The sequence below is a fragment of the Haemorhous mexicanus genome, chromosome 2, assembly GCF_027477595.1.
Source record: "Haemorhous mexicanus isolate bHaeMex1 chromosome 2, bHaeMex1.pri, whole genome shotgun sequence".
In the NCBI taxonomy this organism is placed as follows: domain Eukaryota; kingdom Metazoa; phylum Chordata; class Aves; order Passeriformes; family Fringillidae; genus Haemorhous; species Haemorhous mexicanus.
Genome location: NC_082342.1, coordinates 100,929,912 through 100,947,545, shown reverse-complemented (window position 1 = coordinate 100,947,545; position 17,634 = coordinate 100,929,912). Strand labels below are relative to the sequence as shown.

Sequence of the window (17,634 nt, the reverse complement as noted above, 5' to 3'; positions counted from 1 at the left end):
AACTCTGCTGAGCTTGATCAGTCACTGAAAGGACTGATCATTTACCATTATTAAATCTCATAATAATAAACAAATCAAGGAAGGCCAGACAAAATACCTGCATACAGCTTACTGTAAAGAAAATAAAGTATTTATATATAAATAAAGTGATGGGATTTTACCTGATCTTATAGGATATCTCCCTGTCAGGAAAGCTGCCCTGCTTGGAGTACAAAGTGGGGATGCTGCTATATGCTGAGTAAGTGTCACTCCTTCCTCTGCTAGTCTGTCAATATTAGGGGTTCTGGAAAAACAGAAGCAGGTGTAAAAAAAAAAAAAAAACAAACAAAGATGGTCATTTGGATACAGGCATGGTAAGAACAAGGCATCTGAGGCAAGAACTATCATGAAAATCCAGTAAAAATTTACCATATGTAAATTATCAAACTCATGGCGAGGTTGCAATTCCAAATACTCTTGTGTCAAATATTTTTACATGAGGCGTCTGAAGAGAGACACTGTAACATTGCAGCAAAAATCTTTTTCTGCACTTTCTTCTATTCTTCATGACCAGTTTTAAAATGCAACATCTGGACATATAGTATTGCAACCCTTTTTAATGTGTTCCTTGACCAGAACTGTAATTTTTACAACTTTTTTGCTTCTGTAATGAGGGTAAGAGAGACTAGAGAAAGGTTGTGCTTGCTTGCTCCCTACTTGGTGCCTCTTCAGTCTCTCTCCAGCAAAAGCTTTTTGGGGTAGGGATAATGTCATGTGGTGCTATAAGTATTAGAAGAGATTCAAATGATTATGACTCTGTGTTATGCTCTAGATTAACAATATCTACATGTCTGACATGATTATGTCTGCTATATTAGACCCAGGGGCAGAACCTAGCTTCCATATCTGCATGGGAAACTTGTCTGTGACCTGGCTCATCATGCAGATTAAAATTGGGTCCTTCAGGAAGAAATCCTGTGTCCTTGGTTCTACAGATAAAAATTACTAATGCAGACTGGCCAGCAGCTGCAGCATGCTCTAATAGCTCTCTGACCCTGGAGATTAATGACCATGACCTCAAGGCACACTAGTGATCCCATCATCTAAGTCTGAATAGTCAGAAACATTAATTTTCCAATGGAATTATTTTCTATCTGTAAAGTCACCTACTGATAACAATCACCAAGATGAAAATTCATCATATTCCAAAAATCTAATTCCAAATTCTCTCAGCAGAGAATATAGATCTTTAGGTTGTTCTGCTGCCTGTGAGGGGAGTGATCCAAGCATCAATGTTATATATATTTTTCCTTGTTTAAAACCAGAAGCTGTAACTTGATTTGTATTTTTTTCTGAGTTATGAGAAGATTTTACTTCTAACATCAGCAGGAAAAAGAGCATTTAACATTTGACAGACAGTGCTTTTAGTCTGAATGTTTTTATTTAACTTTGCACTGAAACACAATGGCTAGATATCACTTGCTCTGTTTACACAACCATCACATCTAAGCTGGTAGCAAGAAACATCCCAGGGCACATTGATGTATTATTTAAGTATATTAACATTTGCTTTAATTAATAGATTGACTACTGTATGAAGATAAATTAAGGGCAAATATCAGCTCTTTCTTTCCAGTTAGTTAACAACAAACTTGTCCCAAATCATGAGTGTTTCAAAATATGTTTAATTCACAGAACTTGTGTAATGTATATTCTAGAAGAAAATTGTTGTTTATGCTTTAGCACTCTAGAGCTACCCTTATTTGGCTGGTTGCTCAATCCTCTGTTTCTAATGCAACTTTTCAGCAACTGCAACTTTTAACATTAGCTAAGTCTTTGGTCAAAAAAAGAAAATAAGGATTGAATATTCAAATCTCTGGAAAAGTTATTAAATTTGGTGACTCATAAAGAAACCTAATCAAACCTCTGAACATTCTGGCATTTTTAATTTTAAAAATCCATTGAAAACTAAATATAAAGCTATGACTCCACCAAATTATCATCCTACCTTAAGGTTCTGTTCCCGTAACATCCCAGGTCTCCAATACCAAGATCATCAGCCATCAGTAAAATTATATTGGGCTTTGAAACACTGTGTGTTTTGATACTGTTTATGGCACACTGGCAAATTATTAGAAGTAAGAAGAGCCCCATCTTCTTCCTGGTGTGTAAGAACAGGTGGAAAATATAATAAATAGATTGTTAATCTAATTTATTCTTATTATTATGCTTTGCATAGTAAAAGAAAAAAAAAGACTGAATGCTTTTATTTGGCACATTTTTTCTTGGAAGTTTTATAAAGCATTTTTTCTCTCATACTTCTTAAAAATAAAAATGCATATTTTAGTATATGGCTAATTTTTCCTTCCAGTCCTTTACACAGATGAAGCCTTTAAATAAAGACAAATAAAGAACTAAGTACAACCTCAGAGGCAATTTTGCATATACACATGCACTGCATAGCAATAAATCATAAGAGCTAACAATGCTTGGGGTTTTTTCCCTTTTTTTTGTGTGTGTTTGTTTCCTTTTTTGTTTTGGTTTGGGTTTTTTTTTTCCCCCAGCTACAAATGTTGTTTGAGGAACACAGAATCTGAAATAATTTAGGACCTAAACCTCCAAAGCTCACTGCAGAAAAAAAAAGTTAATCAATTCCACTAATGAAGTAAATTACTGAATTTCTCTTCAACAATGGAGGGGAAAAAAACCCAGCTGAAGTTTCTGGAAAGGAATAAATATTATGGAAAAGAGGGTGAAGAGATGCACTATGAAATTATTGTAAGGAGTGTTTAAGAAAAGGCTCTTCACAAACATTACAAATACCAGGGTCTATAGCAAAATCAATTAAAAATAATTTCTATCATATCACAATAAACAATGCCCAAGCCATATCCAATCTAAAACAGGAAAAAGGATGTATTGTACACAATACAACATACCATTATATGGTTTTATAGTAAAAGCAGAGCATTTGCAGACGTGCATGATGTGAATGCTGTTTTACCTTAATCATAACTTGTTGTATCTCTGTGTTAAACTGCACTGACCATGTCCTGGCTGAAACTGAGTGCCTTCAGGCTGTAATGGACTGTGCCAGGCACACAAATCAAAAAGAACAGAGACACTTTTCTGTCTCTTAGTAAGATTCCCATCTTTTCTGGATGCAGGCAGCCTTTTTAAAATGCAGGCGAGGCACGAGTCACACCTGCACTCTGCATTATTCTTGGACAAGAAGTGAAGAAACCATAACTAAGGTAGAAATTTGTAAGCGAAAGGGTAGAAAAAGGAGGTAGAGACAATACTTTCAGAGAGAATGGGGATAGCTGGTCAAGAAAGAAAAATCTTGCAAATCAATGGGTTATGGTAGATAATGTAACTGGAGAGAAAATATAGAAGTCAAAACTGAATTACCTGGTACAAAGAGGCTAGACATTGAGGGAGACAGATTCACAAAGAATGAGGTAGGTAAAATTATTTGTAGAGGATTCAAAATAGGCAGAACTCTGATGTTAACAGCAAGAATGGGAGTTGATAACCAGCTGGAATGAGAATTGCAGGCAGAAATGAGGAGAAATGACACAGTAATAAAGAAACTGGAAGGGATGACAGTGAACAGGAAAACAAAACTGAGGAACATAGATGAGAGAGAATTGGGAATGTCTGGGAAGAAAGAGCTGAGGAGTTATGATTATGGTCAATGAAGAGAACTGATTGGAAAGAACCTGGGAAGATAAGATTTGGGACTAACATAAGTGAGAAGAGACCAAAATAGTAGGGATCAATCAAAACAGATTGGGACTTCTGATTCCCAAATTCATTATTGCTGTTCTGTCAGAAAGTATAGGTACAAAGAGGTCTTTCATTCATTTAGTATATTAGCTATTTTTTTACTGTTTAAGGTACATTTTATAAACACTTTGGTGATCACAGTTCTGGCTTAGACTTCAGCCAAAAGCCTCTAAAGATCCAAGCCTTAACACTGCAGTATATTTTTCTCTTGTTAAACCCATGGAAAGCAATCTACTTCATTTCAGATATGGAAAATAAATACACAAACTGTAAGTCTAAAAGAGTAAATGCATTTCTGCATAGGATATATCCAATTCATCCTTCATCAAATAACCATACTAATGAAGTTGTGTAGCCTCTACTATGGTGCAGACTTGCCTTTCTTCCCTGGAAGGATAAACAAAAGTGACTTGCTTCCCATGCCTTCCAAGAGAACAATTAACACCCAAATTGACCCAAGAGGACAGGAACAAACTGAAGCCCGATCTTATTTTCCTGCTCTTATGTTCAGACTGCAAAAGTCTCAAAGGCCAATGGGCATGTTGAAAAGGAAAAATTCTGTGTTGGTGACATTATGTAGAGAGTTGCATGAATGCTTGCAAGACGCGCAGAAGGTAGCCTGATTTAATACCTCCGTATCTCATTTTGTAAATCAGCCAAAAGGTTATAGAATTTTGTCTCTGACACAATACTGCTTGATACTTCTCAACTCTGAAGGAATATCTGTAGATACTCTCACACATTGAGCTATTTGCCTTCACTTGATATTATGTCCCTGAAGTGAAATCAACAAGGAAACAGGGAAAAAAATAATCCAAACAACTATGATTTCTCTGGTGTACTCCTTCTGCAGCAGATTTTCATGTGTCTTGAAAGGATGTGCACAGAAAGCAAGAAAAATCAGATGGATGAAATTGAGTGGAACAGACAACAACAAAGAAATTCAAAGGGGCTAAAAGGGAAGGACGTGAGAAGAATGAAGCTGTGAGAATGCTGAGGGCTGTCTGTATTACACCAGGGTTTCTCCTGGTGAAAACACAGCCATGTGTAGTCCTAACAAAAAAATGATAACACAAAATCAGATTAAACTTCCACTAACTAATGTTTCCTCTCTGTCCAAAGCCAATTCAAATGCCTAAGAAAAGATTAAAAAAAAAAAAACTGTCAAAAAATTATTTTACTAGCACAGCCTTTTAGCTTTTGTCAGTCAGCATTAAAGGCATTTTGGAGAGGAGAACATTGTAGTGAATATCCCTCCATGGATCTTTTAACCTTCATGGATTTGTTACAGTCTATTTTTAATTGATTAACTTGTAGTTTGGCTTGGTTTCTTGCATTGAAACAGTTTGATTTTAATTTTTTAGTTCTGTAACACTCTTCAGATGTTCCTTCAGTAGGAAGGAACAGCTTTGAAGACTTATGTTTCACATTCATCTGGCATCATTCTTCCTTCTTTTTTGCATGTGGGGCAAATTTTAACCTCTGCTTCACTTTCCCCATGACATAATAGAACTAAAAGTAGCTTCTTCCTTTCTAAGGTGGCTGATGAGTTAAGCACTCAAGAGGTTCTTAATCTCCTACAACAATAGCCACATAAGAATTTGTATTTCACATATCCTATTTCAACCTACAATACTCAAATCACTGTATAGGAACCTATAGACATGAATACATATACACACAGATGTGTCCATATGCACATATACTCATGTATGTGGGGTCACATATATACACATGTATATACACATGTCCTATTTTTTCTCCATATCTCCAAATTGTGTTTTTTGGATTACAACACATATTTTCTATTAGCATTAAAAAACCAAAAAATATAAATATGTAAGAATAAATGAACTAAAGAAAAGCCTCAAACAGAGACAATCCACTATTTCAACAAACACTTATTTTAAGTTTTTATTTTCTTCACTAAAAAATGCTGGTCAAAGAGGTTTATTTGTTGGTTTTTTTGGTTTGTTTTTGGCTTTTTCCATCAGAATAACTGACTCAAGATATGGCTGTCATAGAATTACAGAATAACCTAAGCTGGGGACCTACAAGGATCATCAAAGTCCAACTTCTGCCCCGCACAGGACATCCCCAAGAGTCACATCATGTGCCCATGAGCATTATCCAAACACTTCCTGAACTCTCAGGCTTGATGCTGCGACCACTTCCTTGGGGAGCCTGTTCCAGTGCCTAACCACCCTCTTTTGTGAAGAATCTTTCTCTAATATCCAACAAAAACCTTCCCTGGCACAGCTTCAGGCCATTCTCTCGAGTCTTGTCACTGATCACCAGAGAGGAGAGATCAGTGCCTGCTCCTCCTCTTACCCTCATGAGGAAGTTGTAACTGCAATGAGGTTTGCCCTCGGTCTCCCCTTCTCCAGGATGAACAAACCAAATGAACTCAGTCACTCCTCATATGGCTTCTCCTCAAAGCCCTTCACCATCTTTGCTGTCATCCTCTGGACTCTCTCTAATAGTTTAATGTGTTACTTATACTGTGGCACCCAGAACTGCCCCCAACACTCAAGGTGAGGCCACCTCAGCTTAAAGCAGAGCAGGACGATCTCCTCCCTTGCCCAGCTGGCCATGCTGTCCCTGATGCTCCCCAGGACAGGGTTGGCCCTCCTGGCTGCCAGGGCACTGCTGACTCATGGTCAACTTGCCATCGACCAGGACCCGCAGGTCTCTTTCCTGGCACTGCTTTCCAGCCTCTCCTTCCCCAGTCTGTCCATACAACCAGAATTGCACCATCCCAGGTGCAGAACCTGGCACCTGTCCTTATTGAACTTCATATGGCTGGTGATTGCCCTGTCCTCCCCCCCTGTTGATGTCTCTACAGGATTTCTCTGCCTCCAAAGAAGTGAGCAGCTCCTCCTAGTTAAGCATGCATCATCAGCAAGCTTAGTTAGTGTACTTTCCAGTCCTACATTGTTTTTGAAAATGTTGAAGAGTACTGGGCCTACAGTGGAGCCCTGTGGAACCCCACTAATGGCAGGCCACCAGTCACTGCATTCCCTGTAACCTCTTACACCCGACCCATGAGCCAGCTGCTCACCGGTCACATGATGTGTTTATGCAGCTGTGTGCTGGATAATCCTCTGACTACTACAGACACATGCATCTTTACAAGAACAATTAAATGAAAGTCTTTCAAACATCTCTTCCCAACTGAATCATCTCAGCATTTTTATTAACTTTGATTAAGCAATTTATCTGCAACCTATTCTTTTAATGTAACAGAACCCTTTGAGAAAATGCTTAATATATTTTGTCCTTGAAGGTATGGTGTTTTCTGATGAAATAAGCAACATTTAAAGATACTGCTCTCATTAAAAAAATGCTGTGTTATCCATAAGCAGTATGCAGAAAAAAAAAATTACCTTGCTTAACTGCATGCTCAAACTCCAAAAATTTCTCTAAAGTCATAAAAAAAAATCACAATGTAAACAAACTAGAGAAAGCCCTGCCCTCCATAAGATTCTGCTGAGAAAATTCTTCAGCTTAGTGAGAAACAATTATAAAAAGTAAACTTTTAAATTTTTAGAAATGGTAAATAAATATTATGTATAAATGATTATTTTCTGGTATCAACTTAAGATTTACTAAATTCTCTCAATTCTTCTCTTACAAGTCGGTAATATTTGCTGAATCTTTGATGTATAATCACTGTTTTTCTGAAAATTTTAATTATATTTCAGTATGCATCTTAACTATATTTATATATATGAAAATCTGTATTTAATTGACTAAATTTTTTCTCATTGCAAGAAAGAAATTTCACTTTATATAAGCTGGGCAAAACATTTAAATAAATAATCATGTTTCTAACGTGTGAATAATTATTGAATCTGAATTAAATAGAGATGAAGCCACAGACCCCTTACCAGATCTAAGTTTAGTTTAGGTATCTTTTTAAAATGGTCTCTCAAGAATTTTCTACTTTTGTCTCAACTACATTAAAGAACTTAAAAGCAGTATTATTAAATAATAAACATTCTTTCTGGTAGCAAATTATAACCTGAATGGAGTAAAATATGATTTTTTGTGGTATAATGTCATTATTTTATTTGCAATAAAAATCCTATATAATTTATACACATTAAAAATGCGGGTGTTTAAGTGGAAGGTGCTGTTGCCTATCCCCTGTCGCCAGCAAGCCTCTCCTGTTGAAAAGCAAGCTGAGTGAACATTCAGGCAACACAGTCAAACCTCCACTCAACACTCACTGCAACTGGCTCAGCAATAGAGGCAAGAAAGGCTCTTTTGCAAGGTTTTAATCCAGCAGGGTAACACTGTCCCCAAAGGACAAACCTGGAGAAAGAGGAGGAACCACGTGGAGCAGGCAGCTTATAAAGGGGAAGGGGTGGGGAGCGGGGCTGAGGGCTGGGCAGAGGGGCCTGGCCACCAGGAGTGGGGGGTGGCCACCAGGGATGTCAAGCCAGTACAGGGTAGGGAGAAACCAGAGGAAATTGTGACACAAGTCCATGGTGGGGACTGTTTTTCCCTTTGGGAGGGATGACTCTGTGGTATACAGTTAATGTTTCCAGGGCTGAGGGTTTGGGGATTAACCAAGGGGGAAGAATTCATGGAATGCTACAGCACATATTAGAGCACATACATTTTTACCCTTCTACTGTTTCACAATATTCTCTGTTAGCTAAACGCTCATTAAAAAGTTGATTTTGGTTATGGGCTCTGGGCAGCAACATAAGAAAGATCCTCGAGATAAAACAGGTAATAATCTTACTTGCCAGTTATGCACCATCCTCAGAATGAAAAATCTTTTAAAACAAAAGAAAAAAAAAGCCTAGAATGAGTAACTAATTACTAGTGACTATGTTATGTCACTTCCTGGAGACTAGAGATATAAGAATCCAAACCATTTAAAAGAAATCTTTCTCACATACTTTGAGGGCTTAGCTAAACTCCACCATTATATTTAGCTTACTTAACAGTTTTGAAAGATGTTGAGTCAGGGTTTTTTAATATACACAGATGTTGAGTGAAATGACTTTTTGACAATGCTTCTTCAAGAGTGTCAAATGGACATGCAGAAGAACTTCTGTGCCTCAAATTTTGCACTTCAGAGTTATGCAAGCAGATAAGGACTGTAAAGCTCTGCAAGACTGTGACTCTTACACATCAAATTAGCAGTTTGGTTACATCCATTTGAACTGGACAACATAGAAACCACAGCTTCATCTCACTGACTGGTTACAAACTCTTCACCTTTGCCTAACTGCAGCCAAATTAGTCTCCTTTGAGTTTCCATTCCTATTAATTGAAGTGTTTAAGAACATTTAAATAGAAGTTCTAATTACAAGTAGTACTGGATTAAAAGACTCAGCTTTGCCAACACACTTCCTTTACAGCACAGGCTGGAATCTGTGATCTGAAGGTTGGAATTTAAGTCCTGCTGTAAGTCACTGAAGGGACAGTAGCACAACCAACTAATTAAAACTGAATTTTATTTTCCTTTAATTTGAAAGCAGATTCTAAACCCTTTTCACTGAAATGCTAGCTTTTGAATGTCTATCTGAGGAAAACATTGAACCAAAGAGAAAAACAAAACAAAACAACAACTCAAACAACCCCAACCAAATACACCTCTCTCCCCCGAATTACTTAATGGAATCCTCTGGAGTCTGTCAAGATCAAAGCTTTGGATTTTATAATACCATATTCCTCTACCTACAATCACTTTACTAGACAGAATGATTTACCAGAGAAAATTGCAGGGAAATGTCCAGTTAATTTTCTTTGCTACATAAGGCTAGCAAGTAGCACATCAACAAAATGACCCAATATGTTACGCTATTTCCAAAATAATGCTTCATTTAAAGAAAAAAGGCATTTGAATTAGTTTGTTCTCAAAGAGTTTTTTTTTCATACCAGTTCTATTGTTATTTATACTTTCATTATGATAACACTTAAGGGCTCTCAATATTGCTGATTGTACCAAAAAGAAAAATTAAGACAAGGCTAAATTCAACCAACAGTGATTTTACCCATGAAGAACTTAAGTACCTATCTAAGTGCCCACAGCAAATAGATACTCATGGTGCAAACCATGAGTGAAAATCCCTGTGAATTTATTCTTCAGGTAAGGCATTTAGTCTCAGCTAATTACCTAAGCCTTCTTTTTAATCAATAGGAAGATACAGGCACCTTAAGAGTTTTTTCTTAAGACTGGTATAAAAAAATTTTGGAAGGAATACTCATGACCTCTTTCCACAAACTAGAAAGCCTTAAGACTTAGTTTAGACTAGATTTATACAAAAGTAATAGTTACATGCATTCCTACTAATTTTTCCCCATATCCCTGGGGAAGGAAGGCAGAGAGTGAGCAGCTGTTTGAGTTCTTGGCTGTTAGCCAGGGCCAACCCACCACATTTAAAATTAAAAGGAATAAATTAATCCAATGGCAAATTACTTTCATTGATTACCAGGAGCCAAAAATTTCTTTGCTGTTACTGAAACCATCTAGATCTAAAAGTGAACTTTTTACCAGGGAGGGGAATGGCAAAGCTTATTACGCAAAAAACCCACCAAAACTTGAGACCAACTGACATATGATGTTGCTGCTATAAGCAGGAGGCTCACAAGACATAAACAAACATCTTCTCCTTCCTCTTAATTTGCATGGGTAAGAGACATTAAAAATAGACAAGTAGTAGCTTATTAAAGACCAAGCTCCTTCCCTACAGTTTCTAAAACCGGAAAATCTGGTTTATGTTACTTTTGTGCTACAACTAATATTCATGGAATGTTGTCGTCATTCTGCAAATAGTTACAAATGAAATTGTCTGGAATGTTTTTGACAAAAGTCATTCTAGCAGGAAAAAAAAATGGGTTTAAACCAAAAAAAAAAAAAAGTCTTTTCTTTTTTAAATGAGGCAATTTAAAAAACAAATTACTCTTCCTTGCTTTTAAACACGAAAAATAGCCTGTTTAGCACTTACAAGGAGAAAGCAAACCACAAACTGCTTTTTTTGTTCTTTTAGGCTGGGAGATATTTTTACTGCATTATTTTGACTTGTGTTAAAAGAATAACTCCCAAATTACCAAATTTTTAGCACCAAATACAAAATTAAAACAAAGATAATAGCTTTATCTATTCACCATTTCTATTTTCCCCTCAAATAACATAATGAAAAGAGAGCTTTAGAAAAGGGGAGGGGGGGAGTGAGATGGTAAGTAATTTTCTAACCACCTTTAATGACGAGGTACTCCACTAGCATTATTCATTAAATATAAAAGTATGAAACAGTTTAAAAATAAAATACAATCATTGCAAAACAAAATTGAAAACAATATGTAAAGATCATGAAATTAGGAGGTCTTACAAACCAGGAAAATGTTTACCCTGGAAAGAACACTTATACAATTAAGAAAAGAAGGATAATGAGCTTCATAGTGGCTATATAGCAGTCTGATTGCAAACTACATAGATCAAGAGTCTGCTAAAAATGTGGCAGACAAAAGTCAAAGACGTTTACAAAACAAGACATATACACATTAAGCAAATCTTTATCCCAATTCTAATGATTTGATCATTTACTAATTTCAATAATTCTACAAGAGAATTACTGATGTTCCCATCAATTAAAAAAACAATGTATCTAGACTTAGCTTGGCAAAATATTTGAGGGATAGACTTTAAACATCATAGGATTAAGTAAAAAATAAAATTAATGTCTTAAAATGAAGGATACCGAAGCAGCACATAATTCTAAGACAAAAAATATATGTATACAATACAAGAAGAGGCTAAGTGGATTCTTGGAGACAGACAGAAGAAAAAAATACCTGAATAAACTGCAGAAATGCAAATATTATATCACAGCAATATAGGAAAAACAGCAATTTAAGCCAGAGGTATCTGGGTTTGTTCTTCCCTGTGTAAGCAGGAAACGCTTGCTCCTTCCCTTCCTTCCTCCCCTTCTTCTTCTCTAGTTATTTACTCATTGCTTACATAGGAACTCTATGAAACTTGTAAATTCTTGCTGTTAAAACAGAACAGCATTTTTTTTGCACATAGGAGCTGAGGCAAAATCCAACATGACAAAATGAAAATTATCAGTATCTCAAAACTATAGGAATTTATTTCATTTTCACCTTATTTTGTACATTTTAAGTTCATAAATAAACTAAAAAGTATTCAGAAAAGGCATTTTTCTATTTTCTTATGGCACACCTTTTCTTGTGGTACACCAGCATTAGCTTTTCCATTAACATTTGAAAGTTTCTCAGTAATAGCTCCAGGGGTCTCATTATCTTTTGGCTTGGTCTAGAGCATGCTGGCAGTATTTCTGAAGCAAATAATGCGCTTTTCCAACTGTATGAGAATGTTTTTAAATAAGTTTTAAAGAAAATATATTTTCCTTTGCTTTGTGCCTTTAGGTACAACACAACCTTATGTTTTTAAAGGATGGATTCTGTTCATCAATGAGAAAGAACGTATCAATTCCTCTGTCTAAAATGCCTTTTCTCAGGACAAAACTTTACTGCTATTATTAGACAGTTGCTATACTAGAGAACATACCCAGTTGTCTATTACAACAACAGAGGACCTGGACGTGTGATGCTAAGAGTTACTCTTGTAAGTGACTAACCCATGTCAATAGCTTCTAGTTTTCTTCATCGTAATAGTCAGTTCTTTCAGCAGTGCAGAATATAAATAATACTGAGAAAAACAGATCTGTTTGAGATCTGTACCCTAAAATTTTCTTATAAGTATGGCTAGTCATCTGATTATTTAGCGTGGTAGACAAAAAGAAGAGGCCATTTTTGATCCAATTTTGAAATGTTGGTCAACGATGCCAAAAAATCCAAGATCAGTGTCATTGCATACTGAAGCTGTTAAAACTTGTGTGTTCAAAGCCTAGAGTGCCATAGTCACAATTCTTGTTAAGAATGTCTTAAAAAGCCATCTCAATTGTCCTGTAGTCCTGCTCTCAACTTCTTACATAAACTACTTTTATTTCATTCATCCTCATCCCCAAACTTCTGCTCATACAATCAAGAAGCCACCCCACAAACTCTTCTGCAATCCTTATCTTTCTAAACCCTGCTCTACCCTATTTCAAATCCTTTCTTACTCAAGAATCCCGTATCAGTGTGCCATCGATGTAAACTGAGGCTAAATACCTTTCGGACGCAGTGGCTCGACTCCTCCAATTCTGCTTGCCCAGGTGCTGCTATTGTCACTGCCTCTCTAGCACTAGTCACTGCTCTCAGTGCTGTTGTGCCTCGCTGCCTGCCTCCTCCATGACTTCCCTCAACTTGGGCTCTTCCACGGGCCAGCAGCACACAGTGCTCCCTACTGGCAACTGGGGCTCTCCTCTGTGTTAGCGCAGCCTCAGCTGTTGGACTGATGGGGCTTTAACACAGATTTACTAAAATCCACCTACACAGCATCCTGAGGGCAAAAGCAAAATACATGTTTGTGAGAAAACAGGATGTATGGAATACATATTATTAATGAGTCATTGCAAAACTACGTATCAAGCAATATGTATGGTCAGATTCTGCTCCAACACGTGTTTTGGTTCTCTTTCATCTTCCTTCTTCTTGTCTCAGTATGGTTGCTCAAATGCAATTTTTTTATTTAAGCCTGTAAGATACAACCTATCCAGAAGTGATGAATTTTTCTTACATTTTTCCTTTCTCTGTTACACTTTGCCATTCTCCTCTATCTCTCAGATTTCTCTTACAGATAGTCTCCCCTCAGTAGCTGTGTTTACTTCCAGTTTGCAAGTTGAATGTGTACGAGGTTACAAACGAAAAGATTAGATTCATTTAACACCCCTTTAAAAGTTACTTCCACCTTTGAACTGAATGGACTTTTTCAGATTACATACACTGCACATGAACCAGTCACTTCAAAACTACAAACTTATTTCAGAACCTACCCCCCTCCAAAACCATTTAACAATTCATTTCCATTTGATTCTTGAAACAGACTCCATAATCAAAATTACATAAACTTTCAACATTACTTTTTAAACAACCAGAGCTTAAGTGCTAAGAAAAAACTGCTGTGGCACAGCTGGAAAATCTTCTAGTTCACCCTGCTTTCTATTTTCTTCAAAATGCTTTCACAATTAAAGTAATGCTTATACTCTCTTTAATCTGTTCAAAGCAGGGAATGTTCTACTCCATTGCAATACCTGATAAAAAAATGCATTCTGTTACAAACTAATTTGCCATTATATTTGATAATATCTTCTAGACATGAGTGCATGGTTTCAGCAATCTCATCTTCATTGTAAAAAATACATTGTATTAAGTTAATGCAGAAAAGACAACATTGAATATGTCATTATTTCTCATAATTGCTAACTTCCTGCCAAGAAGAATTTCTTTGAGCTGTGAAAGAATATGAACTCAAACTACACATTACCCCAATGTTTACAATATAAACTACATGTAAGTGACAGACTTTGGGGCAGAAAAGATGTTTTACCTTCCAGCACGGAATTGTTTCAGTGACTCTCCTATGCAAACAAGATGGCTGTACACTTATCAGTATATGGGTACAAAGTCCAGTCATGTGAAGTGAAACAGAAGAGTGAAAGGGAAGAAGGACAACACTGAAAAAGATAATTTATATAAGACTGACAGGATTTCTTGATAAGACACTGCTTCACTAGTATGAAACAATTTTAGCATGTTCTCATAATGGGTATATAGATATGCTTAACCAAGATGCCTATTTTAGTTTGTTGCTAAAGATCTCCTGTTAGACTTTTTCATTAATTTTCACTGTATTTTTGGAAAACAAGGGCTATGCCAGAATCTCAAGTACATTTCTGCCTTCTGTACACATGGGAAGCATTCCTACAGAATATTACATAGCAATTTTATACAAACTACACTAAAACACCTTTTAAAGTATAATTTCAGATCAGGGTTTTTCAAACTTTTCCACTGGAGGCACCGAATATTTTGAGATTCTCTTTTTATAAATACCATACACCATAGCCCATCCTGGTTTCTTTAATATGCATTGTCTTAGAAACTATATGTGCTCCCAGAAAATGACTGCTTCCAGAAAGCCCAAGGACCCTAATGCGAAAAATCATTCATTAAACTTCAAGAAGTCCTAGCTAGTTGACATATTACCTTCCTTCTTAGCTATTGTCACCCTCATCCCAATTTATGTATTTGTCACGAGGAAATTTGATCAGGAAGATGGATGTCCGAAGATTTGTGACAATCACTGCTGATGAAACTTAACAGAATCCAAGACTTACAACCTAAGTATGAAATTTTACTTTTCATCCAGGCAAAACCTAAGAGCTCAAAATGACTGTGAGGAATCAAATTGAACCAAGATTTTTGAAGAGCTGCCTAAATGCAAAGTTTAAATTACATTTTTCTGTAGTTCAGGAAATCAGTACAGCTTGTCCTGAGCTTTCCTCTGTCTATTTTAAAGTAACATTCCACTTTAACAACTTTGAAAGAATTTAAAATTATCAACCTTTTCGCTATCTCAAATGCTGATGGGAAATGCTAGTCCTATCTTAAGCCTTTGAAAAATGGCACTATTGTCTTGCATTTATTCAAAGCTTTAGTAAGTGAATATAAAAACCATTTTTAAAAAATCTTGTCAATCTCTCTAAAATAAATAGCCAATTACTTTTTAATCCCTTTGAATAATTATATTTTTAGATTAATATTTTAGAAGGTATTAAAAAAAACCCCTGTATATGGACAAAAGAGGCAGTACTAGAGATACAACAGATGAGAAGCAACATCCACTGCCAAAACACATTTCTTGCAACTCTTAAATGCATAATAACTACTTCCAGTAAATTTTGTTACAACAAATTATTATTGACATTCATTCAAAACCTTATGATTATGTAAATTAGAAGAAAGTAATGATAAAACATGGATATGTATTACAAAATATAGATAAAATTAATGAAAAGCAGACTTGTCTATGCAAATTAGCATGACAATTTAAGGCATTTGATATGGAAAACCAAAATGCAGTTTATAAAGATCTATTCATTCTAACTATAACAGTATACAAAAAAATTACAATGAGGTAATGAGTGTAAAAATAAACATCCTCTCATATGTGAGTACTGAATGAAGACTGCATTAAGAGGGTTTGTTTGTTTGTTTGGGTTTCTTTTCTGTGTTTGATTAAACATCACTAAAGGGTGCTAAAGTGACAATTACTTGCTGACTTCAAAGCTTAAGCAGGAGTGAAAACTGAAATGCCAACAGGGAAGGCTGCATTTAGGAATGGCCAATAGAGTACTACATCACCCAGTAATGTATTCTCCAATGATCCGTGTTACTTAATGGATTATATTCTCCATTTTGGCCAACAAGTGTTTTTGTGGTTTGGTTTTTTCCACACAGAAACACAGAGTCAGACATGAACACAGAGTCCACTTTTTTTCATTCATAATATGTAAGAAACATTGTTTTTTAAGGTACTTTGGACTTTTGGTCACAAGTTGGGAGTCAGTATCTACCAATTCATTTATGAATGTTCATATGTATAAAAGAGCTCAATTCATTGAACTGGTAAAGGAAATTACTGTTTTAGTTAGTGTTTGGGATTAAAAGGAGGAAGAAGGATGCATGACTCAATTTCCACTGGAATTTAGTGGTAAGGCAGAGCTGCAGCAAGTCAGACCCTTTGTTTCAGTTCATCAAAACTTCTCTGCAAAGTTTCAGAAGTTTAGGAACCTACTTTACCATACTACTAAATGTTCATCTACTATGTACGGTCTTGGTAAAACAAAACATGATACACTGCTATCTTAGCCTGCCTGGATGTTGGTGCACATGTAAATGCTTCTGCTTCCACAAAATATGCTAAACTTGAATTTTACTTAGAGTCAAATGAAACATAGCAGCAACAGAGCTAAGATGAAACAAAGGGTATTTGTTAACTTCTCTTATCATATTGAAACCCAAGGTAGATAGCTAATTTCAAAGGATATTTTTGAAAGACACTTACCCAGAATTAAAAGGTAACTGTTTTGGTATTCTAGGGACTATGTACAAATTGTATTATTGGATTCTAGAGAACATTAAAAAACCTTCAGTAAGAAAAGATGCTTAAATTTCATTCTTCAGCTTAGTCTAAAAAAACATTGGCAAGTTTCTCTATGAAAATTGTGTAGTCATGTAGGTATCTTGATAGAAAGTCATTACAGGAACTTATAAAATCTGTGGATTGCAGAGGACTTTATACAGGTCTGAGGAAGTCTCAAAAGCTTTTGTACATAGAACTCTATGACACTGTCTAAAGGTTTTGGTCTAAAGGTTTTTTTAATGGTTGTGATTAACTTTTGTTAAGACTTACACATGGGAGTTTAGCTGGAGGAACGTGTTGGCTACGCCTTGCAAGAAAAAGATTCAGGTTTTGTAGCTGCTATAACCATAGTTTCTGACTATCAAATAATATTGGTCTAAGCTACTGTGAGTCATAAACAGAACATGATTTTTAAACAAAGATGGGTTTAAACAGGTAAGAAAAATATTTTTCATTTGATCTACAAAATCATTTATTTTATTTTCTGGATGTGATGAAGTCAGAAAAAGCGTATGGATATTCATGTCCCCACACTTTATCAGGTCCTTCAAGAACCAACAATCATCCAAATACTGAAAAATTGAAATCAGACAGGGTTTTACTTTATTTCCACCAGAAAGTTCACCTAGTTGATGCTTGGCAACAAGAATGCCACACCCTGAATAAAGCTCTATGCCCCCTGAAGCCTGTAGGCTTTCCTTCATGATTTGCAACTCCAGAATATACCCTAACCATGCCCCATTTCATGACTACAAAAAAAGCTTAGTTTTGGCATGGCACATTAGGATATATAC

The 17,634-nt window shown here is 35.9% G+C and overlaps 1 protein-coding gene across 5 annotated transcripts in view; it reads right to left on the bottom strand.

Moving 5' to 3' along the window:
- Positions 1-17,634, bottom strand: part of STS (steroid sulfatase) — a 107,097-nt gene that overhangs the window by 82,115 nt on the left and 7,348 nt on the right. For all 5 annotated transcript variants that reach the window (XM_059839715.1, XM_059839717.1, XM_059839714.1 and 2 more), the window contains 2 exons: positions 1,988-2,140; positions 162-283 (listed from right to left, as the gene is read on the bottom strand). In XM_059839715.1, coding sequence (XP_059695698.1) covers positions 162-283; positions 1,988-2,140 — 275 coding nt within the window. The remainder of the gene's footprint in view (positions 1-161; positions 284-1,987; positions 2,141-17,634) is intronic.